The sequence below is a fragment of the Micropterus salmoides genome, unplaced genomic scaffold (genome assembly GCF_014851395.1).
Source record: "Micropterus salmoides isolate LMB-PRFRI ecotype aquatic unplaced genomic scaffold, ASM1485139v1 Ms_hic_scaffold_22, whole genome shotgun sequence".
Taxonomy (NCBI): Eukaryota; Metazoa; Chordata; class Actinopteri; order Centrarchiformes; family Centrarchidae; genus Micropterus; species Micropterus salmoides.
In genome coordinates this window covers 10,713,016-10,740,095 of record NW_024041373.1, presented here as the reverse complement: position 1 = coordinate 10,740,095, position 27,080 = coordinate 10,713,016, and the positions used below count along the sequence as shown (strand labels likewise).

Below are 27,080 nucleotides of genomic sequence, written 5' to 3'. Positions count from 1 at the left end.
CCAGAGAGGCAGTATGCTAGAGATCACAGGACAGACTAATTGTTTCTGTCCCAGAGACACACAACTGATTGTTCTGTTACAGTTGTCCGATTTCACATGTATGAAGTGAGGGGAAATAAGCTGTATCAGTTGCAAGCAGGATGAAGTAAAATATTAGCTACTGTCAGACAGAAGTAAAAACAAGACACATGACAAGGTACATTAAAAGCTGAGACATGGCTTCCACCTTAAATTTTATTAGTTGTTTCTGTTATAGCTTAGCAAAGCAAACATCTAAGTATGAAGGCATCATTTCATAGAACTGTAATTCATCCGATCTTTAGTATGGCACCACTGAAAAATTATTCATGAATCATACCAACATTTAAAAGAAACCAAAACCATTTTTCTAAATCAATTGAGGAAAAAACAAAACAAGAAACCATTAACAACAGGCATTAGCCATTACATGATGTTCTTAAAATTACAAATCAATTGCAAGCAACACACAACAAAGAATTCATACTTGGACCACCTCCTTAGGTCTGTGATTGTGATTTAGTCTGATATGAAATAAGGCAGATTCCTTCAATACAATTAGAGACAATCTGGTAAGGAGACGAGCAAAAGCGAAGACAACTGTAATTCCTGTTTATGGTGGTGAAGTTCAAAGCAATTTTTTGGGCATGCACTGGAAACGGCAAAGAAAAAGGGGGTTAAAAATAATAATTGATTTGTTTAAAGACACTCACATCCTCTTTTAGTGTGCATGGGTGTTGATGAACAGTTACCTGGTAAAACAAGCAAAGCTGCAACTACAGCAGCGGTGGAGTTCAGATGTGATCAGTGATGTTCCTAGATAAAAGGCAGGGGAGTGACACACCGCCTTACAGACTGTGTGGTCTGAATCAAGCTATTGGCTGATTTGACTATATAATGGAGCTCCAGCTGCAGCAGCATGTGAGGAGACATGGCAGGTGTCATTGTGTTGCAGTCCAAAGAGGCATACAAATGCCTGGTGTTGTCAGGTATTTCGCTGTTGAATGTCATCATGACTGTGGCGGCGGTATTTGGTTTGTAAGAACAAAAGGATGGTTGATGTTAAGCATCACCCAGCCTGGAGTGTCAAAGTGTTGGTCGCTGTGGCTGTTCTCCTCTGACAGCTTCACCATGCTCTCACAGTGGGTATAGATCAAATAAAGAGACTTGAACCTGGTTTATCTCATCGCACCCAGCTGGCAAAATGATGTACGACTCTAACACACAGTGAGGTATGGCTCATCTTTTCTGGTTGATATGTTCAAGTCCTATAGTAAGGTTTTGTACATACATACATATACATACAGTACATACATACTTCAGGGATGAGTAGTTTCTTAACAAAGAGGGGAAAGGCTAAATAAAGTAGGGAATGTGAGCATCTTGTGAGTAACTGGTTGTCCTGGGCCAGTGTCAGAGCCCATACTGACATGGGCCAGTCTGATACCAGTGGAGTTGGCTTCGCACAGTTTGCTGGCTGTCAGATGAGGTTGATTGTCCTTCCCCCAGCTGGTCATTCTTTCTTCTCAACAGTATCTGGACCGAGAGAACAAATTCACAGTTTGAATTTAAATTGTGCACAGCGGAATTACTGGTTCTCACTTTTAGTAGTGTGTCTTTGATATCGCTGTTTATTACTGGGCCTTCAGCAGAGGAGATGGCCGTGAAACTAAGATTAAAAGCTTCTATTAATCTCTGCTAGGCTGAAATGATAATTGCATGCCACAAAATAAACGGAGTGTATGGAACTAGAGCTGAAACGATTAGTCAATTTAACCATTTAGTCGATCAGCAGAAACAATTTATCAATTAAATAAACTAGTTGCAGACTCATTTTAAAGTAATTTTCAAGCAAAAATGCCAAATATTCCCTAGTTCCAGCTTCTCAATCATGATGATTCTTACATTTTAATGTTTTGGGCTGTTGGCTGGACATCAGGAGCAATTTGTTGACATTACTTTGTGCTTTAGGAAATTTTGAGGGCCATTCTCTCTATTTTCTGGCATTGGATAGACCAAATTAATAATACAATTATCAAGTAAATCATTAGTTGCAGTTCTAAAATTACCTTGCTATTCTCAGAGCATTATCAGTAGTAATGGTAAAACGTAGAGTTTATCCTAATGTTGCCTTCAGAGAAAGAACTTGTCCTGATAGTGGCACCAAAGGTCAGGGGGGTCACCCAAAATCATTAGGAAACTCTCTCCTCTCTTTCTCTGGGGGCCAGGAATATCTCTACCCAATCTATGACTGTGTCTAATCAGTTGAGATTTGGATCTGCAATCACAACATGGTAGTTTGTTATGCCATGTGTTTTGATATTATCTTCTGGCTAATTTTAACTGCACACTATGTGCTAGCCAGTTCCCTTATACACCATGCCACCCTGATCCACATGCTTGTTCGACAACAAGCTTTTTCTTTTCTGGCCCTTTGTCTGGCATTGTTTAAGTCCTCTCCTTTTTATACCAACCCGTTTGCCTCTGCCAAGTTATTTCATATGCTGCTAGCCCGTCCTATTTATTCAACCCTGACAATCTGTTCACAACAGTTGCTTAATGAATTTTTTTTCTACCTGGAAAGTGTACGATGCCCAAATCTGAATCCCATTCTTTGGCTCAACAACTCTATAGAGCCACACACAAAACAATTGCAGACATAGAAATTCATAGCACTCTCCACAGATGTCTACATTCATATTACATGCCGTCTTATTACCCTAAATCTCAAAGGAGACCTGAGAATAACAACAGTGTGGTATTCTTATCAAATATGATTTATTGGCATGATTATTGCCCCTACAGTCTTTGTTGGCTGCATGTTAAAATAATATGCATTGCACACTTGATTTATTAAATGTCTGATAGTGGAGTTTGTGGGTAATTCATCACACTCAATCTCCAAAGACGCGCTGACAAGTTTATACCTAAATATCAGGGTCATAGCTGCGGACCTGAAATGGGTAGAGAGGATTTATAAATGCATCTGGCCCTGGAGGAGCATGTAGAAGCTGCCTGCCTACCGCCTGCCCCTACAGAGAGCAGGAGATGGAGACAGACGGGGAGAAGAAACGAAGACAAGGAGGGTGAAGCTGGGTAACACTCGGCTGCACAGCACTGAGGATTCTCCGGATGAAGTGAATTTTAATTCAGCAGCTGTGGCCGCTAATAAGAATCCGCTTATAAATAGAGACGTGTGCGAGATAAGAGCGTGCCAGTGAGTGAGTGAGAGTGCTCCGCCCCCTGTGCCCTTACCTTTGGGCTGAGTGCTGTCAGTTGGAATCGAATTAGGGTCTTCTGAGCTTTTGACATGATCTTTCATCTCTTCTAGATAAGAGCGGGGGAGAGAAGAATGGAGAGGAAAAGAGTGTAAAAATATGAGAGGCAGCGGTAATCAAGCAATCTGTTGCCCCTCATCATGTGCAGAAAAGCATCAATTTGCCTAAACAATTTATCTGCCCTGTCGAGCTTGTGAATCAAGCTGTGTGGGTTTATAGTCAATATGAAGCTGACAAGAACTTTCTGACATCAGAACTGAACTGGATGTGAACACCTGAGTATCTAATTGTAGTGTCGCGTAAACCTCGACAAGAATCGACATTAAAGCTTTGGCTTCTGATGCTGGCCTACCACTGAAATCAGCCTATAATAAGAACACTTGTATATAATGTGATATGTTATGAATGTAGGCAGGTTTGCTGAGAGAAATATCCACCTGTGAGTGTTTCAGTCATGCATCACCGCGCCCAAAGTGGGTAGTTCAAAAGGGAAAACATGATCTTTACTCACCTCCATTGCTGGTGCCAGTGTCGCTGATCTGAGAGATATCTGTAATGTGGAGCACATAGAGATATATACATGTAACTCATCTTCAGTGTCAATTCATGCATGCAGATGCAGTTGATAAAAGGGTTAGGTATTCGCGTCAGTAATCATTTGTGTGAGAAGTTGTTTTTTTTGCTTTTTTTCCAAAGTCTACTCTTGGTACATTTTAATCATATTACATTCTGCTCAAATGTTGTAGATCATCCCAAACCCAGTCCAGGAATTTAAGAACAACTTCATACTCATGGCCTGACATTTACAGTATGCTCTTATGCCTAGAAATTCAGTGCCTTCCTGAAGAGTTATACTTCAAAAAAAGAACAATACAAATGCGAGAAGGGAGAGTGACACATGCAAAATTAATTACAGACTGCCATCCCTGTAAGGCAGCCTGAGACCCTCCTCACCCTCCCTCACACACACATCCTTCTCCCCCTCTATCCTCCCCATTACCTCTGTAGTCACACGCAACTCCTTCTTCATCAGTCCCTGAGCAAACCTTGCCGTTTCCTCCTTTGCCACAACAATCATCCAAACAAAGCACACCATAAAAATAACCCCTCTCCCCAGGCAGTCCGGCAATGCTGTACACAAATACTCTGCTTAGGCGTGATAGAAGAACGTGTAGAATCTCTTCACTCTTCTGTTTGATTACAGTAACAAGTCTGACGTCAAGGTCATTTAATCCCTTTATAGAAATGCAGGTTCCTTGTTTAGAATTGCAGGTTTGGATACAAGTACCAGGTTGCAGAGTTTCTTAAAAACATTTAGACAGGTGGCATTGCCTACTACCTTTGCTTCATAGGCAATTTGGACTTGTAAGCTGCCAGCTATGGAGAACGTGCATCACAGTCCATCCATCCATCGTCAACCGCTTATCATGCGTACAGGGTCGCGGGGGGGGCTGGAGCCAATCCCAGCTGACATCGGGCACAAGGCGGGGTACACCCTGGACAGGTCGCCTGGCGCCACACATAGACGAACAACCACTCATGCTCACACTCACACCTAAGGACAATTTAGGGTAACCAATCAACCTAGCCTGCATGTTTTTGGATGGTGGGAGGAAGCCGGAGCACCCACGCGGAGAACATGCAAACTCCACACAGAAAGGCCGGGGCGACAGTGCTAACCACCGCACCATCGGTGCATCACAGTCCTTCAACAAAAAACTGATTTAATCTGATGCAATACTTTGGAATTAAATTTCTCTTCCCTGAGACACCACCGGGACTCAAGGACTGATAAAAAGCAGGAAGGATGAAGCAACACCAATGTCACTATGATTTTTATTTTATTTTTTGATCTGAGGCATGGAACAGTCCAGAGGGCAAAAAAAACTACTTTTATGCAAAACTATTGAAAGCATTATTTTGTTTTTTTACAACAACAATCTTATATTAATAGTTCTGGCTCTGATTTCTGTCATTAATGATAATATTATACTTACCAAGCTAATTGCTGAGATCTGGAAACACAGCAACATGTTTATAACCACGCATTCCACATGATCACTTTACGGATATTAAAGCTGATGGCGGGACACGTGGAAAGTGCCTGATGTTGCTACTCGTGTTGGAACAGAGCCTCCACCATGTCTGTCTTTTTATACCAGCTAGAATAGCGTGCCAGTGTGCGGCAGCAGGAGCTCACTGAAGCACTGGCCTCATTGCGGATTCTCTCTCTCTCTCTCTCTCTCTCTCTCATATATTTAACAGTACAGTCTGGGGTGCTAGGGTAGCATCATCTTCCTCTAATATCCAGCACTGATCAAGACAAACCAAAAAGCTCAGAATTTCAATTGATTGCGGCCCAGCAGCCCCTGCCCGTCTGAAGCTCTGAGGGAGCAGCAACGCTGTCTCGCTCTCTAATTTGAGTTCTGTGACTGTACTGGGGCTATCATTTAGGGGAGGACGTGAGTGTGCTGGGGTAAACACATAAACATGATGGGGGGAGAGAGAAAAAAGGGCCTCTGTCAAGGTTCTGGTGAAGGAGAGGCACAGTCGACTGAGGGCTGATAAGGAAAAGAGAAAAACAGCAGAGTGAATGGACTCCCTCAGCAGGAAACTAGACAGCTTACACCACTGGTTCTTAAAGGTGGAACCAAGGGGGCCTCAGGGGTCCTTGACAGTGTCTCTCACCTACAATATGGTATGCCAACTACTAGTATGCATGGTAACAGAATTTGTATGCTGTATGTTATTGTGGGGGTTTAGAGAAAGAGAGCCTCAAGTACTTTCGGGGTATCGATAACTGTTTGGATGTTTTCTGTCTTATACTCAAACTTGCACAACATTTCTCCACGAAGATAGGCCACCTCAGCTTGGTGACTGATAATGAATGAATAGGCAATCTGATCTGCATTTTTTTATACATATTAGAGCTGTAATCTGTTTATCTTTTTTGTCATCTGTAACGTTATCATGATGTTTCAGTTAGGGTTTCATGAAAGATTAATTTACAAGTGAACAGAAGTCACACGGGAGATCAAAAACATTTAAAAAATTTGCCAAACTTTTACATCCTTTAACTTTTCTTGTCACTTCAGACTTTCAGAAGTTTGGATGGGAGGATGAGAATATGTGTGTGTGTGCTCACATCTGTGCACATAAGAGAAGGGAGAGGAAAGTAGAGAGTTGGGCATAAGTCACCCTCATATGCAGACAAGCAGAAAATTGCATCCCCCCACCTTCCATTCATTTATTAGACAAGAGGTAGTTAGTGTTTTGTTGGTCAGCATTCGTGTTCTGCACCATAATATTCAACCATGATAGAAATGTGTGAACTAGACAGCAATGGCAAGTGAAGATTTTAAAGCATCATATAAATAAAGCTGTAGCTTTTGCATGATACATTTTCTTATTCTTTCGCATAATCCTCCAAGAGCATTTGTGGAAATAAGCGGCATTTCTGCTTCCACACCACTTTTAATGTTCTTGTCATTCTAGCTCAGTCAGCCCACAGGGGAGGCAGTCCCTGTGGGTCACCTGCATGGCAGCATGGGAAACGTCTCTGCTTAATGTTCCAGACAGGAGCCTTGGGCAGAACAGGAGGTTGCTTTCGCCCCTCAGCCACAGGACATCTCCCTGTCTTTTATTCACCTCCTCTTTTCGGGAGCAGTGAAAGAATAAAAATCAATGGAGGTGTGGAGGTGTAGAAGTGTCTGTGCCCTACAGTGTCAGTTCCCCAGGAGAATTCCTTCTGTTCATTTGATCCCCAAACCGTGGAGTGGCAGGCTGGTCTGCTGTGACTGAACAGGTCCCGGAGCTTTGATCCCAGCCTGCTCACACAGGTATCCAGCTGCTCCCACTCAAACAATAGACATGACCCATCACAATCTCAGTTGGGGAGCTACTGAAAACTATTAAAACCTGATCTTTCACTTTCCAATTGTTGCTCAATATCGTTTTCCGAAAAGGCCACTAAAGTATGCCCAAATTAAATACACCACAATTGAAAAACATTTACAGACTGAATCTCGTTCACTAATTGCATAAAGTATTTCTTTTTTGCTTGAGTTGATCAAATATCTGGTAAAGCTCTTGCGGCGCTGCGGCTTTTATGGAGCAGGAGCACTGCTGCTTGCTCAATAGCATTTCATCTTTAGAGAATAAATAGGAAAATGGCAAGGTCAATACCAGTATCTATTGAAAAGCTCCATTCCTTTCAGGAGATGAGAGCAGAATTCATTTCACTATGTAAACTGGGTGGTCTATGAGGGACTTGGACCTGGTCTGCATTGGGCCATGTATATTAAACAAGTATCAAAGAGCCTCTCATTGAACTTTGCATTGGCTAATACCTTTGGGCCTGATATGCGTACAGCAAAGATAATTAAAGACATCTCCCTGCTCAAGCAAAACAAGAGTGGGTGGACCTCAACAAGTGCCCAACCAAAAGAACTAATGAGCTGGTAAATGTAGAAAGCAGCCTATTTTCATATGTTAATGTTAAGTTTGTATTGCAGGCTTGGGGAAATAGCTTAGCTGCATGAGCTGCCACTCTCAAAACAGCAGGAAAAAAGGGGATTTTGTGAGGAAGGAGGGAGGGGGGGGTCAGCGTTTGATAGCCCGAGTTTTCTTTGCTATGAGATGGAACACTGTCTGACAATCTGGGCCAATTAAAGAGCACTGAGCTGTGACCTGCAGGCTAGGGAGACGAAAACAAGCCTGCTCAATAAACACCGTGACCGCCCCTCTCTACTGCTATCCTCCTGAAAAGCCAAGAGTCTTCATTAATATTCCGCCTTTCTTCTCCCTAAGAAAAGGCCAAGGGGTTGTGGACATGAAGTAGCATTGTGCTCCCCTGCGGGTTTGGGTAACCTTGCTATGGTGGCTGTGGTGGTGGGGCTCCAAGTTGGGTCAGGGTCCTCTAAACAGACTGAAAAGGCCCAAGCTCATTACACAGGCCTGGGCCATGCTTGACAAGATGAGAAAACACTCAGTACTCTGAATGACTGAAAAGAGAATGGGATACCATCTGCTTTGGGGTTAAGCTACGACTCAAGAGAAAGTGAGGATGATTAGAAGCCACAGAGAGATGGGAGGAGAAAAGAGGGGGCACAGCTGATAACATATGAAGGGGAAAAGACCAGTGGCAAACCTTTGATTAAACACAACAAGAGTTGAAAGAAACCGTAAAGTCAGTAAAAATGCTGTCACCGCTGGCAATGTCTCTTGATCTCTCTTTTGACACTTTTTTTCTATTCACCACTTTGTCCAAGGTAGTGTGAGACAGTCACAGTGGTCTGTCAGAAGACAAAAAAAAGAGAGCAAGAATGCTGAGATACCCTGAGATGAAAAGCGAATAACTGATTAAGTGAAGAAGTGAGAAGGAGACAACACAAAAATAGACATGGAAGGGAAAAAATGCTAAAGAGGCCTCCCCTTGTGTGACCTACATACCTGCTAAACCTGCTGTCAGTGGTGGCCTGCTCTTCTCTCATCACTCGCTGGATTACTTTACATAATCTTTAGACTCTCTGGGCTGCTAGTGGGCCTGCTGCGGGAAGCTGCTCACCTGTCTGCAATACCTATTGTGGTTTACTATATCAAGGCATAGACACAGACAGTCATGCAGGGGACTGGTAAATCTGACACAAGGTGATCTGGCTAACCCCCGCAGTACATTAAAATGGACCACACCACAGCTCAGGGAGGTGTAGAAGCAGCATGTTAAGAGGATGGGTGTTTGGATGTGTATTGCAGAAGACACAAGGCTCGTGCCAGCTGTCTGATTTGCAGTTATGAAGTGATGCCTCTTCTGGGCAGCTCAAGGTTTTCCACAGGAGATCATGGATCGGACTGGTCAATATAATCAAAGTGCTCGTCTAGACTGCAGTGAAAACCAGGAGCCCTGGCACAGTGGCTGTCGATCATTGAAAGGTCAGCGAGAGAGCAGCTTGATTTGTGGAACTCAGTAAAAGCATCCAGTACGTCAGCAGTGTAGTGAGGGACTGATAGAGATGTAATTATAGCAAATGAAGATTTTGCATCAGATATTATTATGGATACAATTTTTTTTTACATGATGTTACTTTACTGCTACTTTACTTTACCCAGTGTTTCCTGTACTGACTAATGTATCACTTCCTAATAATAAAATGATATTACGCAGTGAACTGTATCACGTCATTACGGCTGCAACATCATTATTGATTAATTTTGATGATTTGACTCTATAAAATGTGCTTCAGTTTCCCAAAGCTCAAGGTGACATCAGCAAATTGCTTGTTTTTTTCCAAATCCCTATAATATTCTGTTCACTATAATGTTAAAACTAGGAAAAGCAGCAAATTCTCACATCTGAGATCAAATATTTGGCATTTGCTTTAAACAACTGTAGCAATGAATCGATTATCAAAATAGCCAATTAATTTTTATCCATCTACTAACTGTTACAGCTCTGCTATAATGTATTGAATCTCTTTGCATCATACCCTTTGTGCATTATGAGAAAACTTGGAGAGATGACACCTAAAGAAAAAATCTAGCGAACGCGCTGCCTCCAGGAGACCCATACAGAGATTGCTCATTGCTCAAACAGTGTCTTTATGTGTATCTGTGTGTTTTCAAAGGACGTGTGTGACTGAGACTAAAATGAGATCCAGACACATTTGTTGTCTCTGCTAGCTGACAAATTCTCACTCTGCTCAGAGTTGATTCATTTGCCATTTTTGTGAGCCAAACAGAGGGGTGGGGACTGGATAAGATAAGAGATAAGAGCTCAAAAGAGGAACTTCAAAGGAAGACAGAAAAGGCGTGTCCCTTGTAGCCTTTTAGATGAAGCCCTGTCTCTTTGAAGCTGGCTTCTGGGACAGAGGTGACCAACATAAGGGACATTGTGCATACTGTCTGTCTATTCTAAAATTCAAGCTAAATGACCACAGCCTTGTATTTCTCATCAACAAGAAGATATTACAAAATGATAGAGGGTGGTGTCATGCTAAGGAGTGATGGGAAATAATTCACTAGACTGCAGGGGATCAACAGATTGCAAAACAATTTAACTCTGAAACTTTTTCATATTGAAATCAGGGAACAGGCTCAATTTAATATCCAGTGACCTAAAATTAACAAAGCAAGTGAAAACAAGGAGTCAAACAGAGTTTAAGAATGAGGAGCAAAAATAAACAGAATCCAACAATAAAAGCTGCATTAATAGGATAAAGATAAGACTGTGGGTAGCGTCGTGGCACTCACACACACACAATGCCTCAGCAGGGCTGTGATTGGTGTAGCTGCTGTTCCTGGACTTTCACAGTCAGTGTGAAAAGCTATAAAACACAAGCATAGCCTAATGTCTTCAGCCAGTGGCAGCTTGCTCCCCAAGGAACCACTCACTGTTACAGTATACAATGTTACGCCAAAAGTTAATTGTGAGCTGACATATCTCAGCCACAAGAAGGACCGCATTGCTCTTCAGAATTAGATTTACATCACCAGTATCCTATTGTTCACAAAAGACAAAGGGGCACAAAACAACCAATTAAGCAAAGCTTCAAATCTTTTTTGCTTTTGCAGACGCAGGAACATAAATGCAAAGCTCACTTTAGCAACAACAGATTCTGAGAGGAATATACTAATAAATTCTGGCATCAATTATTCAAGCTGCTAAAAAGGAGGAAAAATATTTTGATTTGCTATGAATTATTCAGAAAGTCCACTTGTACTTGATACTTTAACATAAAAGAGCGACCACACAGGGTCACTGTGCTGTGATAGTTTTGTGTACCTTCATATTGCCAGGGGCAAGTCTGCTGGAATTTCAGTGGAGCGTTTGTGTCGGCTTGCTGTACTAGTTTGTATCGGCACTAAAGCTGTACCAGTGGGGGAGTAAAATACATAGAAATCAATATCATCCCCCAAATAACATTCGCAAACAAGAGAATAAAACCAATTCTCATGACAGCTTTTAGAAGGGGATTTGTTGTGCCTCCATTTTGATGCATTTCAAAAAAATATTTGTGGATCTTACAAGTGAGGAAGGTGGGTACATGATGTGCATAAGGTGTTTGGCCACCATATGGCACTTGTGGATGTAGCTGGGCTTTCTACTCAGAACCTCACATACAGTAGTGACCTGCGAGTGGTAGTGGCAGAGGCACAGCACTAAATAAAGCAGTCACAGGCATCTACACTTAACATATCCCGGCCACGACAGGAAAAAACATTTGGAGATAGAAAGTCATGAAATCAAGACAAAGAAAGTAACCATACACAAGCGAAAACCTGTGGCTAATGAGGATAAACTGGAGTTTGGTTGATTTGCTTTGACATGTTTTGTTAACAACACAACAGCTCTAAGGAGAGAAAGGGAAACAAAGAAAATAAAGGGAGAGATGAGCAGTGGTAATGTCAGCTCCAACAGCCTCTGGGCTGATGTAATGGTGCCTTGTCTCTCTGTTGTATTGAGACCGAGATTGCTGTGATGGCCTGCTGGGCCTGTCTGTCTCTCCATCCTCTTTCTCCCTGTCTCCCCTGCAGGGTCCCTCCTGCCTGGCTTTAGTATGCCATTACATGTAGAGACCACCCCTCTAAAGTATTGTCCTTCCATATTCAAGGAGCTGCATTCATCCCACAGTCAGCCTCTAGCAGAGGCCAGCTTTATCAAAGGCAGGAAAATATAAGGAACATTGATGTATTCAACATTCAGGTCCCCTTGATTGCAAGGCTGTCTGTGCTTTATATTCAGGCATATACTGAAGAGCAAAATTATAGGAGCAGCACAGTATTTTGCCCACATTTAAAGCCTGTTTGGATTATAGGCACATACTAAACTGACTGCCAGTATAATAGGAAATAGTATCACAGAGCAGTTTTGCACACAACAAACCTTATTCGGGCTTGTGCTGGTGCATTGCATGACATGCAAATGCTTTACAGGCGAAACTCGCTCAGTTTGATTGGAAAGAAGGATGAGCTGCTGTTTACGCAGTGGCATTGGATCTGTGCAGCCATTAAATCTTACCTTTGGAGCTAAGACAATAGCTATCGACTCCTGTAGGAGAATCACACTGCATGAAGGAAAAACAATTTCTGTACACCACTCAGATTTATTTATTCCTAGCTTTAGGCAAAGACCGTCTTATTTTAATTTATGGGCATTCCATGAGCTTACTGAAGCGGGTGCCCACTCTCACAAGTCACCAGAACCAGGCTTGCTGGATAGATATTTCAAACACAATAACAATATAGCCTCCATTTCCATTCTAAAGTGTGTTTTGAATATTCATAAATAAAGGCTGCTCGGAATTCTGATTCAATTTGATGCGCCTTTATAACACCCCAAATATCAGAATGAGAATCTCATTGCCTGTGCAGGGAGATATCTAATACATGTGATTCATATAGTGGAGTGCGCAGCCTGATTTAAAATATAAAATCTCTCCTCTGCTTACCTCCTTCCATATCTCTACCCCACACAGATGTTTTAGAGAACTAAATAAAATCCCCTGAATATAATATTTGTTATATACTGTTTGGATGTTATGACTCTTGGTTGCTTACAATATTGCATTAAATTGAACTTATTTGTAGAGCTAAGAACAACAGGACTAAATGCTTAAACATACCTGATCTGCAATGTAAACAACAGATGGCACAGTTTGGTAATATGAATTGATAAGACAACAGCAAATGACCTGTGCAGCATCCTACATCCGTATCTAATATAACAGAGCGTGCCTTGACTGAATAAATAATTACATTACCATTAAGTTGTAATGATGATGAGAGGGGAAATGAATAAAACACAAAGCTGTTTTCTTTAGCTTTAGATTATTTAGTGTGACTGAGCTGGGACTGAGATGCTTAGCTGTGATACACACTTCCATATGCGCAAGTTTGAGCTATGTGAGAACAGCAGAGTTTCAACAGACATTGCACCTGTATATAAATGCACAGATGTAAAGGATGGTATTGGAGAACACTATAGCCCACATGTCTGTCTTTAACACATCCTGCAATGTGGGATAACTAATATTTAGAGTGTGACTGAGTGCTTTAATCAGACAAACGTCTTTCTTTAACAATATTCAAAGGACTAGAAGGTATCAAATAAAATGCATCCACAGCCAAAGGTGCTGCATAGCTGGTTTGATGTCAGTACTGTAGATACTTCTCAGAGGCCTATGAATCAATGTACACGACTGAACAATTAACCTAACAACAAATTAGAAAGCATTACTCTTACAGCATTTACCGAAGGATCAAAGAGAAAAGACAGCAAGAGGCAGCAAATGTCTTCCTTTTAATTGCTTTTCCTTGCTTTCGTGTTTAAAAGCAACAGATTTTTTAGCAAGTTGGCAATGATGGCTCATTTCCTAAACAGCGACGTCACCATTACATCAATGTCAGTCTATCAAAGAATTAAAAAAGAGGTCTATCCTCGTGGGGAAATGAATATCAGTAAATGTAAATAAGACTACTGCAATGTTTGTTCATTTGATTGTCAGGAGCTGGTATGGATTTGTGTTTGAATTTGTTTCAGAAATGTACACATTTGCCAGAAAGCTCTATCTTGCCTGCAATCAGGGTAAGATCCTCTCCTGTTTCTTTCTAAACACAAGAGCAGACAGCCAACGGGGTATTTGAGAAGAAAATAAAATTGAAGAATCAGTACAAAACATACTATATCACCGAGAATATTTTAGCTGCAAATTACTATGTATTTGTGAATATAAGATGATGTCAAAGACTTAAAATAAAAGATAGCTGGCAAGACTTGATGAAAAAGACTCCCACAGACACCCAAACACACACGCACACTCTTAGTCACGGGTAGGTGTGTGTATGTGTGTAGCAACCTCATATTGTCCGCAAATTGTTTGATTCATTACTCATTCCACCCATCATTATGAGACATTTTATTACTCTTTTCAATGAAGCAGATTTAACCTCCATGGCCATGAGCAGGTAGCCTGATTACAGTTATTATTGTTAATAATGGGTATTGGCTCAGGAATCATTTGCTCTTGTCCTGTGAATAGCTGGTTACGCATGGCTAAGCTGGGCTGAGTTGGCCTGCATGAGACTCAATATCCGAGACAGTATGGTATGCACCTCTGTCCAAGGCCTTGCTCCTATATACAAAAGGCAATCTGCCTGCAATCAGGAATGACACCACTGTTTACTGCTTGACAGTGCCACCACACAGCACACAACCCATGGTAACCCTAGACAGTGACAGACACCGGCAGGCTCAGGCAAGACACAATCAACAGGCTGGAGTGAAGCTTTCCAGTGATGGAAAGCCTGCAGTGTTTGCAGGACGTATTCCAATGGCTTTTCAGAGAGGATGGAGGAGGCTATCTCAGATAGATCTATCTGGAATGTTCACTTTCAGCCTAAATTAATTGAATGTCAGTCAAAGAGAAAGGGAAATGGAGGTGAGAGAGTGACTCAGACCTTTGTGTTAGTGCAATGGTTGGAGAGGGGTGGCTGGGGTTTACAAATCTAACCCTCAACTTATCCAGAGAATATCCTAAATGAATGACAATGCGTCATCATAGAGCTCCACTGGAGCTGCTGGATGCAAATAAAGGCATATATATATACACATATATAAAGGCAAATATATGGCCATGTGGCTAAAACAGAGATAGATCAAAAAAGCTGTACAGTACAATTTAATCTAAAGTTGTCTTTTCTTTAGTCTGAATTATTCTATAAAATTTCTTGGTAACAATTCTGTCTGTGGCAATGAGTCACAAATATATAGTGTGCTTAAAAAAAAAAAGCAAAGTAATTTCCTAAAATGGCTGGACACTTTCAATGAGTTTGAGGGCTAGCTAGCTTAAAATGTAAGTCTTACAGTGTAAGGGAATGTTTGAAATGTCCTTTTATGGTAAGTGCAAAAGTACTCATTTACGTGATGGGTACAATTATCATTTCCAAGTCAAAATCTGCCCAAAAAAGAACAATGCCTATTCCATATAGGTATGACTTTTGGCATTTCTTAGCACCTCCATCATGGCTTTCAGAAATGCATTATTGCACCTGAGGGTCCCTGCAATGCCCAGTACTTCCTGTCTAAAGTGATTATACTGTACATGGGTGATACAGCGGACCTTAGATAGGCTGAGATTGATTCAAGTGGAAAACTTGTTTGACAAACAGCAGACAGCAAAAACAACGCTGACCACAGTAATTCAACACACAAGTATACAAATACTCCAGACAGGACGAGAAAATCACATTGATAGAAAGTCAGTCAGACTCTCAATCAGTTCAAATCAAATCAAATCAAATCACATCAAATCCAAGAAAATCAGATCTTACCTTCCATCTCCATAGTGGACTTTGTTGTTGTGTAGTCTTCTGTCTTTGCGGCAGGCTCCTCTTCCTCTGCTGGAAAAAGGAAGCAAAGCTGTGATGTTTGTTCCATTACACATTCACATGACCTCAGTGTCTTTTCAGACAGGTGACTGCACGCATGTGTCTGCAAAAAGAACCTTGAGCTGTCAAATCTTCAAACAGATCAGCTTTGTTTGTGTGCGTACAGTATGTGTGGTACGGTTGCCTTAAGTCTGTGTACGTGCTGTGGACTGTGAGGTTCCAGTGATACAATATTGAATGTCCAATCTGTAATACTGCTCACAATCTGAACTCGAATTCCTCCTCACTTGGTTCTGCTTATTCTGTGCTGAGAGATAAATTTGCATAGATTCAAACACTGACAGGAAGAAATAAAAAAACACTCTAGCGTTGAACATCTCTCAACCATGTAATTTTAGACTGCTGGTAAACCAAAAATGTAAACATCTATGCTTCCATTGTGTTATGCTGTCATTATGTAAGCTGTCAGAGTTTCATGCATTGAATTGACTTATTCATATCCGTCTGCCTCAGTGTCCCTGGATATTGGGCTGCAAACAGTGAAAAAATACTAATTACTACTAAGAAATAAGATGACCACCTAAACCTTTTCAATTTGGTATTTATATTTGTCACTGACAACTTGTGGAACTCAAGGAAAACAAACACATGTACTCTTGTGAACATACCTTTGTCTCCATCTTCATCTTTAGCGTTATCAATGCCTTTGTCTTCATCTTTGTCTTTGTCAATACCTATCGGTTCATCTTTGTCTTGGCTTTCATTTTCATCGTTGTCCTTTTCTTGAGATGGCTCCTCATTTCCTGAAATTTCATGAAATATAAAAAGAAGCCATGAAGGATTAATTCAGGCATAGAGAGTCAAAGCCTTCACATTAAACCCTGTAGCACATGGCAGTAAACAGGCCCGTACTTCATTATTGCTGACAGAAATCTCTCAGAAACATTTTTACATCAACAGGTTGCTCTTTTCCAGTTTGAAAAGCAAACAGATTGACAGGAAAGAAGGAAAAACTGTCTTGGAAAGTGTGCTTAAGGCAGTATATACTAGTTTAAATGTAGATATCTTAATTTAAAATACTTGTGTTTGAAGCAGTTCAGGATATATAAAGCTTGTAACAACTGATGCTATAAGGGTGTCACTAGGTAGTAACTAGATTGCTAACTTTTGCTAGGGCGTGGTTTGAAGGGAAAGTCCTAGTGCTAAAATATGTATTAGTAGTAAAACAACACCATTGGTATGTAAAAGTAATAATACAAAGCAGAATGTAGAGGAACAGAGTACTTGTGGTAAATAGACGTGCTAATAAAGGTCTGGGAACAAAGGTTATATTTTACAAAGTAACCAAGACCATATAATTGAACAACATATTGATTTGTGGTCTCTGGTTTTTCGCCTGCAAATCACACGCACACACACACACACACACACACACACACACACACACACATAAACAAGAATGAGGCAACTGCTTTTTTAGCCTGCAGGTGTTGTTTTTTAACTGTATATCCTGGCTCCTCCTAGCTCCTACCTTTCTGTTTGTGTCTTGAGAAAGTAATTACATATCTCGGGTCTTGGATGGAATCCCAGGGCTGCACTGGTATATCTACTCATAGAATATCTACAAAATTCACGTTCAGAGAGGCTCTATCTGTCAAATCTTTGTCATTGGGATGGGATTTGAATAAAACAAAAACAGAAGAGAGGCAAGGCGCTTCTCACTGCCAGTATGCAAATGCAGAATCTTAATTATATACCAGCAGCACAGAGGATATTCAGAGAAAGAGAAATGGTTTCAGCTCAAACTTAATGGCTGCCCCTTTGTAACACACTGACACGCACGCACGCACGCACGCACGCACGCACGCACGCACTCTATTCACTTGACACTCTTCGTTGTCAGCACAATCAAACACATCAGAGTCTCAGGGTCTGTTCATGCAGCCTGTACAGATGCATTTAGAGCTTTGTATACTAGTTATTCCTCTGCTGCTAACAAGACTGATCAGGTTAGATCTTTAATCAAACTCAACTGAAGTGAAAACCAGAGCAATGAGCTGCACGTCAGTCAGCTCGTGCAATTCCCATCTCCTCTAAAGATAAGAGTCAATCAATGTGCGCTCCTTCCTTCTCAGATTGATGTGTAAAGTGGTGGCAATCTGCACACTGACAATAAGCTGTAATCACACCCGCGTCCATGCTGGAGCATTGACTTGTAACTGTACTATACCTGTTTTTTTATTTACAGTTTTTTTCCAATTGCTAACCTGCATTAGTCAAATCTGAATCACTGTCTGTGAAACAGAAGTGTATGTAAACCAAACTATGAATCATTTTTCATTGTTTTCACACAAAATGCATTAAATGACCTCTTTCTCCAAAATCCTAGAACTCTTTTCTCTTTACTACTTTACCACCTGCAAAACACTGTATATTTACAGCACATTTTTCAGATGCTAACACACTGTGTCCAAAACAGTTAAAAATGGATTCAAAACCCCTTAGGCTGATGTTGCTATCTGTCATGCCACAGATTTTTATTCACATCACAGGAATTGCTTTTACGATTTGCACAAGTGACTAGATGATGTGGAGATTGAACAAGTGGTTTTGAGAATTTCAATTCTGAAATGAGATCTGAGAAATGTTCAAAAGTGACTGTATTGTATAATAAAATAGTGATTTATATGAAAAAAAATCATTCATACTTGTTAGTGTTTTTTAGGTCAGTGTGTTATGAGTGACAAAGGATGCTTTCTGAGTGAGAATTGTTGCCAGTGTTTTGGTTGAACGAGTTTATTTTGAGACTTCTATGAAGTGTTTTGGTGGTTTGAGTGACTTTTTGAGGTGAGATTAACTCTTTGGCCAAGATGCATGTTGGTAACGCAGACTGTATTAAGAAATTTGAAAAACTGGCTTTAGTTTTGACCATTGCATCTTAGGCAATTGAAAAAAACGGTAATCATGGTCCACGTCTTGATTTTTTGCAGCATCTAGAAACAGAAGAGGAATTCAAAAGAGAGGAAAACATTTGAGTTCAGTGCTAGTGCCTGGAGTTGAATTGACTTGGCTTTCGATATCACCTCAAACAGCCTTTTCATTCCATCTCTTTGTGTAGCTTTGTCTTTGTACTTCAGTATGAGAGCAATGGAACCACAAAGACATGCATAAATTAAGTGACAAAAAAGAAGGGAAAAAGAATGTCACTTCTAAAGCCATACATAATTGAGGGATTTCTTTGTTCCAAGCTTCTGTGATAAGAGAACTTTTTTTTTGTTAGGGTGGTGGCACACAGGATGGAAAGACTGAAGTGGAGCGAACGAAAAATTCAATTTTTGATGACAAATGACATCAAGAAGCATTGGAAGAGCCGAGGGGCTCAGAACATGTGTTAATGGTCCGTAGAGCTACATTACCATTGTCACCCTCTTCTTCATCACCTGTTTCCTCTTTACCTGAAAAGGCAGGAAAAGGAATCATCAGCCAAACACATGCATGAGTGGGAATAATGTCAGTCGTTCATTTTGAAAAACAAAGCTACCAGTCACACTAATGATCACAAACTGTTCATCTCTAGGCAAAGGATTCATCTTGTGAGACCTGACATCCCATTTTACAATGGAAACTTCTTGCCTAGCCTCGCATTCACAATGTGTTTTTCCATAGGGGGCAGATTTTAGGTTTTTTGTCCATGTTCTGGGTTATTGGTAAGCAAACATACTACTGTGATTGCTAAGAGTTATATGTTAGCTGTTCTATTATTTGACATTATTATAGATTTGAGCTGCAGTTACTGAAGGCTTACAAACTTATCACTGTTGCAGTATATCTTTGTAACAATGAAGAGGGTCTCAAATGGCTAGCAGTGCATTCTTAAAAGTCTACAGTCATGCTAGCAGCTCTGTCAGGCTGTAAGCAGGCACAGTGGTGCTTTAAGCTAAAAGCTAACTTTAGAATGCTTACATGCATGCAGTGACAATGCTAACATGCTGATTAACAGATTAATATGTTACCATGGTCATCATCGTAGTTAAATTTGTTAGAATGCTAACTTAAGATAATTTACACACACAAAGTGCAGCTGAAGGAAAGGTTTTCTAGTTATTTGGTCATAACCCAAACTAATTTGGCTAGAAATAGTATCACTATGATAGTAGTATAATGAATTGTATTAGTATGACATTATGAAACTTGAGACTAAAAAGAATTACGTTTCATCTTTTTAGAAAGGTCCATAAAAAAATGTTCTGGTTTTTATACATATCACTGGAGAATGACATCATACAAATTTAGAGTCATGAGAGCATCTCCCCAACTACAACTGCCTACTGTATAACACCACAGCAATATTTTCTTATGCACAAAAGGTAGATTTCAACTTCATCTTAAAACAACTTAAATCCTTGCATCATATCAGTTACCCCCACCCTCCTCATTACCCCTTTCCTCACTCTTTCACAATCTCATAAACACACACACACACACACACACACACACACACACCAATGACATTTGGGACAAATTGAGTAAATGAAAGCCATGACACCAATGAGAGAACATGCTCTACAATGGCTATTGTGCGGCTTCTATAATTGCTTTTTTAACAAGCTGTAGAGAGAAACCATTTTTTCATATCTATGCAATTTTGCCCTGCACTCAGAACAATAAAAATGCCAGCCTCTATTTAATGGGGAAAAGGCCAGTTCTACCAGTGCTGCATGTTTGTCTCAAGTGCCTCTGTCCATCATGCAGAACGCTGGTGACACACAGTAGATGGCAATTCTTTCTATTAATCATGACTGGCATTTGAGATGGAGCCACAGACAGGGGCTGAAAAGAATACTTCATTGGGAAAAGCAGGTTAAGATGAATGCCTCGCTGGTCATGAGGTCACCCTAAAGCTTTCTTCTGCATTTAGAAATTATGCATGGCTGTTGTATCTGTCTAAACTGATCCCAAAGAACAATATATGAGATACGACAAAAGGCTGAATGTAATTTCCTCCCTGTTATTTGATCATTCGTATTTGGCTTATTGAATGGAACAGTATTCAATTTGTGATAAAGGATGCTAAGGGACATATTGTGGATAAACACACATATACACACACAAACTAGAGAACAAAAGAATCTATGTAGGGCAGATGTGATTTACAATGGCTCCAAGTGAAGTTCAATTAGAACAGTCTCTCTCCACAAAACCCAGACCACTCACTCAAGTGCTCCAGACAGCAGGTGGCAGCATTGTCACAGCTTTCCTACCAAATACTCACTGTACTAAACTGTTGTCACTGTAAATCAGGGTCTGACATACTTCACACAGAAGGGCTCAAGCCAAAGTCCACACCTCAAGACTTTCAGTGTCAATAGCCCCATGAATTCCACTTTCAGAAATATAGTGACTAAAAGGCAATTTTAGGCACTTGCCTGCGCTTGAATGAGTGAAGGCGCTGTAATGTTAACACACACACTTAAATGATTTATTTATGTCAACATCAGATGCTGGGGTATAGTATCACAATGACATAAACAATTTAGATGCTGATATGCAACCTTCCCTGTGTGTCCTACTTGCATGACCACTGAGTAAACATCAACTACAAACAATATTTTCTACAATGATATTTTCAGGAATGAAAAGAAATGAGAACAAGTTAACTTGCAAACACACTCACACACCCTAGCAATGCTCTATCTCCTCCCCCAGCCCTGTCTCCTATTGCTTCCATTAAAGCCAACTGAAGCAAAGGAGAGAAGAGATACAAAAAAGGGGGATTTGAAAAATTCATGAGACATGTGTAAAGGAAAAAGGAATGACCAGCAGCTATCATACAAAAACCTTTTGCATGTCAAATGTGTGTGTGTGTGTGTGTGTGTGTGTGTGTGTGTGTGTGCTAGCAAGCAAGTCCAAGTGTGTTTGTGAGTGATGCTTGACAGGGTGCCATGGTGTAAAAGACGGCATCCCATGGAGAGGCACACTGTCTGTCCACACAGTGTTATTAATCTGCATGTTCATCCACGCTCGGTGCCATCTCTCACCATCTCCCCCTCTCATCCTTGGGTCTTTCCCAGAAAGCTCAGGCATGCCAGGCAAACAGACCCAGCCAGGCATTGATTTCTGGCTCAATGTTCACATTTTACTGTGCCCTGTGACATCCACTAATCTCCCTAATACCAATCTGATATCAAATAATAGACACTGTGTGGCTGCCTTCCAACTCAGGTGTGCTCTAAAGAGGCTATACTCCGCCCTGGACCTCTGTGCCAGCATTCGCCTCTTCGTCTCACCTACCCGTTCCCACTCTGTCTCTTTTTCTTTCTATAGCTCGCAGCATCTGCATGTTGTGCTTCTGTTTCATGTGGATTACATCACAACATAGCTCATCATACTTGCACACACACAGTTAATCTGTGATGCTTTTGTGCAAAATACACTTAGGGGTTATTTGTAGTTGATGATGAATCATACGTTGGCTTCTTTGAAGAAGAGTTGAAATATTGTTTATAAAATCTGAACAACTCTGGTTGGTCCTAAAGTAAATATAGTTACAAAGTATATAGCGCTTTAACATTGGAAAGTCTCATGAAAGTAGGACATTCCTTTATTAGACATTTATGAGTGGTAAAAGCAATAAATAGTGAATTCACATTTAAAAAAATAGAATAAGATTAAATAAATCTAAAACCATAATACAGAGTAACATACACTGTAACATACAATTTAATGTGAGATGTGTGTTGATGATGTCTGATGTTAAGAAGAAGATAGAGAAGCTGCTGTTAGTTACACAGGTTGTGCTATTCTTCGTCTTCTCTTTTTATTTTTTTCACAGTTGGGTGTTCATTGCGTGCTTTTTACAGTTTTCTTCCCTCAGTCCACCGAGGCTGAAGAAGCATTTTGCTCGTGCAGTGACAAACAACTGTAAATATAGCAGTTTGTGGAACAGAGCAGCCCTATAATTACCTTCAGTCCACTAAAAAGTGTGTTTATCATGGAAAAAAAGTTGAGAAAGCCTCGTGTTTTCTCTTCATCAGTGCTGTGGCTAAAAGCCCCTCATTCCTGACCCATGGACTGGGTAGAGTGTATCCCCTGTGATGGATCACACTCAGGCATATTGACAGACACACTCCACCAACTCCATATATTGACTCTACCAAATAGGTGACCTGCTTTACTGTCCCTACGCAGTGAAATATAGTGTGTTTTTGTTGAAAGAAGATCTTACACAGGTGTGCAGAGGTGGTACGAGACTCTCGTCATCTGTCTCACATAGCTGACAGTCAGTTTGTGCAGCTCGCATTTCCTCTGCTATGTGCTATCTTGACATCTGAGTGTTTTCTATGATTAATCCTTCCTATGTGCTACATAGAACCAGGCCTAACCTTTACAGCGCAGGCAGTACAAAATCATTTCATTCCCTTCCTGTGAGAGAGGTTGTCTCAAGGACTGAGTGTTCCCATGCTAGAAAGCTGTGCCAAGGCCTTTTGTGAATGGATTAGTTACTATTAAGCTGCCGGGCCTGATAAATTAGGATTTATAAAGATTATTACAAAATACTTATGCCCTCCTAATGCTGATGATTGAATTTGTGAATCATATTGAATTACTGCTGTGGATTATGGAAAGGTATGTTGAATATGCGGGGAGAAATGACTTATTGTGCTTTGTTTAACAACACAGAATGTATTGACGCCCTTGAAGTGTCTGCGCTATCTAGTCCAGCCTTCCACAATCAGCAAGAGGAACCGTTTCCCCAAAGAAAACAACCATGCCTGCTATCTTCAAAAATTCCCTGCAACCTTAAGGCTTGAAGACAAATGGATGGTGTACGATTTTAATTGCCTACTAACGCCCTCCAGTGTAAGAATCTAATTATCTTTGGTCCATCGTATCGGAGAAGCCTATAACTGTTTCAATATTATACATCCAAAGGGGCTGAAACTGCAGAATAGCCAGATAATGGCTTCTTAAACAAGTTTGCCTCTAAGAAAACATTCTTTAAAAAAAGACCAAGCTTCATCTTGTATTCATTTCCCCAAAGAGGAACTTGGCACCGGAGAAGAAGAAGATTACTGACCAAGAACACACTCCATTACTTCATACACACAAAATAAATTACAATGTAAAAACATATCAATGTACAAAGTTTCCTCTACCAGTAATGCAACTTGGCATGTCCAAAACATGTAGTCATCGTTAATACAAGTAGAATACAACACACACACTCACACACGGACGGACAGATAGGTACAAATAGGTATACCTCTGTTGTGTTCTCTTTCTTCCTCGGTTGTGGATTTCGTAGATGGTGGTGTGTTATCTTTAAATAAACAAACATAAACGTAATTTACAGATGTGGGAGTGGCACATTGTTATCCCCCAACACCATCAGGATGCGAAGGGCATGACACCTTCTCATTTTGAACTGTTTGAAGTGAGATGTTGTGAGTACAGATGACTTCTGGCAAACCAAACTCATCGTAGCAGTGATTATTCTAACATGGCCATTCTGTCTAGGCTGACCACACTACGAGAGCCTGTGGGAGAGCTCAATGGCTATTACACTGTCTTGTTTTATACCTGCCTGAGAAAAAAAAAAGATTCCTGTGAGAGAGAAGGGAAGAATGTGAGGCTTTTGAGACCAACTCCAGAGCACAGTATGGGACAAAAGCACCATTCCATGTCATTCGAACCTTTGAATAGGCTCCAGGCTGCACTGATTCAAACTCTGGCTGATGGAGCAGAATAAAAGGCCAGTCTTTGGCACTGGCACAGAAGCCCATCAAACAAGGCCAAACTGGACCCGGGCATGGCTGGCATGATGATACAACAGAGCTAGGTATTATCAGGGGTTATTTCAGTTGGCTTGATATGGTCTGGTGCTATGTTATTATGCAGTGTGCAGCATAAAATAGCTGGTTTAGAACGCGACAGAAAACAACGTAGTCGCTCAGGCGCCAACAATAGGACAAACTCTCAAATGCAGTTCCTCTCAGCCAAGTCTTTATGATTTAGCCATTACGTGCACATTGTTTCACTCTGGAATATCACATTTTACAGTGCACTTATAAAACAGCCCTTTTATGTTCACCCAAAATGGAATCTCATTGAAAACACAGATGCGTGTAATTGGCAAATCATGAGGGTGACTTTGGGAGGAAAAACATTTTGATAGCACCCTGGGTTCTACATCTACGGTAATCTGAACACTTCCTTCGACAGAAAGTAAAACTAACATTGTTCTCTGCTTAGTTGGTTGCACGTGTACTATGACGTCTTCAAGGGATACAGCAGTTAGACCTGGCAAGCCCCTGCTCTGAATCCCCTCATACTCATAAAGAAAACTTACCATCAGGTGTTTTCTAAGACCTACTGTACCTTGGAGAAAACTGCTAGAGGCAGTACATTTCATCAAACATTTCATAAAAATGAATTTTTTTGTCTAGCAAGGAGAAAAAAAAAAAACTGCTGCTAAACTCTATTGGAGCCATTGTTCCTGCTATTCAAACAATATACACCTTCCCATGAGGCTTTCTGTTCGCGCCATTGCTTATTCAGGACATCAGTGCACAGACAAATGTCAATAGTTTATCCTGATAAGCAGTATCTGGGAGTTTCAGGCCGTGTGCCAAGATGGTGCTGTGATAAAAGCATTATGCGCTGACAGTTGCGTTTGTGCTATTGCCTGGCACATGCTGCGGAGGGATGTTGCTCTGCTGTTTCTTTGTCACTGCCGTTTCTTTAGGTGGTCTGAAGGCATTGTGCCCGTAAGCTGGATGAACAGAATGTTGTTGGGAATTAGCTGTGGATATACGCTCTTGCGATGTAATGTACCTGACATGAAGTATTTTTAACTGCGATGTGTCAAAGACCAGGATTCAACTTGTCACTAAATGAATAAACATTCAATTTCATCTGCTGCATAAAACCTAGCAGATCACTGTCACAAGCTGAAGCTACGCCACTCATTCAGCTTCTGTGTGCTTTAATGGAGGTGTTAGGGTGAAAAGGCAACCATGAAATATTCTGTCACTCACCTCCCTTCAGCTGCTCCTCCGTAACCTCCATGTCATTGTCTGGCAGAGGGGAAAAAAGACAGCATGTCAAACCACGCTATTTTATGATGTACGATACAGAGAGTCATTTGTCTCCTTGATTATCATGTTAAAGCAGTATTTTGATGCCACATTGCTATGTACTCTGTCTGCTTAAACCAGTCAACCAATGAAACTAGAACCTGCAGTGTTTCCTCACAATGTCACTGAAATATAATTCTTTTGGTACAGAAAGGAAAACATATCCCATTCCTATGTCCAAAAGCTGGCTGTTGAAACTCCTTCACCTCGTCCTTCCACACCAGCTGCCGTGCTCCGAAATCTCACCAACAACCCTTCACAGCCTCTCTCAATTCCCCCACCAGACGGCCTTGGATCTAGTGAGTTCTTACTGTGTATGTGGGTGTGTGTTGGGGGTGGGGGGGTTCACATTCATGAGACATTCTTTTTCAATTAAATCTATACTGGTAGCCTCAACATAAATGATAGAAAAACCTCCCATTTCCTCAAATTACAAGGACTGCAGGCTGGGGCGGACAACTGCGCCTTAAAAAAAACCCTTTGATTTTCTCTTCTTTTCTCTATACTTCTATTGTGTGAGACAGACTGAGTGAACTAGAGGTGTTTCTGGGTGGATGAGTTGAGTTGCACTGTGGGAGATGAGAAGGAAGCTTTAGATGCCGCTTCAGGGGGAACTGCAGAGTGAGAGACGGGGAGAGAGGACCTGTGGATGCCTGCTCACAGCTCCCATCACACAAACACACACACACTGAAACACACCTACCATGCCTCAAGATGCTTCAAATCCATATATGTAGTATATGTGTGCTTGTGCACTCATTTAATGTGTACGGTTCATATGAATGGAATATGCAGTATGTGTGAGGGCACGTTTGACTATATATATATATATATATATATATATATGTATATATATGTATGTGTGTGTGTGTGTGTGTGTGTGTGTGTGGATGGCTGTGCATGAGTCTGAGCAATGATTGCGCTGTGGTTAACAAGCAAAAGCAAGCGTTAGCTTTGATGAAAGGCTGTTGTCATCTGCTCTGTAGAAGTGTAAGCATCATAGCTCCCTGTGGATCCAGCGACAGACTTTTCTTTTGTATAACACTGAATCTAAGGGTACAGTGCATTAATCTAACCATGCTTGGGGAAACAAAGGAAGGCCCACTGATACAGTATAACAATAGTGCAAGAATGGAAACATGGGTTGTCTCAGCTTCTGCCACATGCTATATAACATTATTACCACTTCTCAACACAGCTGTCAACACAGGACATGTATGTGACACGTGAGAATAACAGTACATGACACCTTTATTTCTTTCAT

The 27,080-nt window shown here is 40.9% G+C and overlaps 1 protein-coding gene across 6 annotated transcripts in view; it reads right to left on the bottom strand.

Moving 5' to 3' along the window:
* Window positions 1-201: 201 nt before the first annotated feature.
* Window positions 202-27,080, bottom strand: part of macrod2 (mono-ADP ribosylhydrolase 2) — a 388,574-nt gene continuing 361,695 nt past the window's right edge. The window contains exons 10-17 of one of the 6 annotated variants that reach the window (XM_038738173.1): window positions 25,718-25,756; window positions 23,944-24,000; window positions 19,097-19,135; window positions 16,349-16,483; window positions 15,624-15,689; window positions 3,808-3,846; window positions 3,274-3,342; window positions 202-1,554 (exon numbers count right to left, since the gene is read on the bottom strand). In XM_038738173.1, the coding sequence (XP_038594101.1) occupies window positions 1,532-1,554; window positions 3,274-3,342; window positions 3,808-3,846; window positions 15,624-15,689; window positions 16,349-16,483; window positions 19,097-19,135; window positions 23,944-24,000; window positions 25,718-25,756 (467 nt within the window). In that variant the 3' untranslated portion in view covers window positions 202-1,531. Of the gene's footprint in view, window positions 1,555-3,273; window positions 3,346-3,807; window positions 3,847-15,623; window positions 15,693-16,348; window positions 16,484-19,096; window positions 19,136-23,943; window positions 24,001-25,717; window positions 25,757-27,080 lie in introns of all 6 variants that reach the window. The other 5 variants (XM_038738172.1, XM_038738170.1, XM_038738171.1 and 2 more) reach the window with 5 other exon arrangements.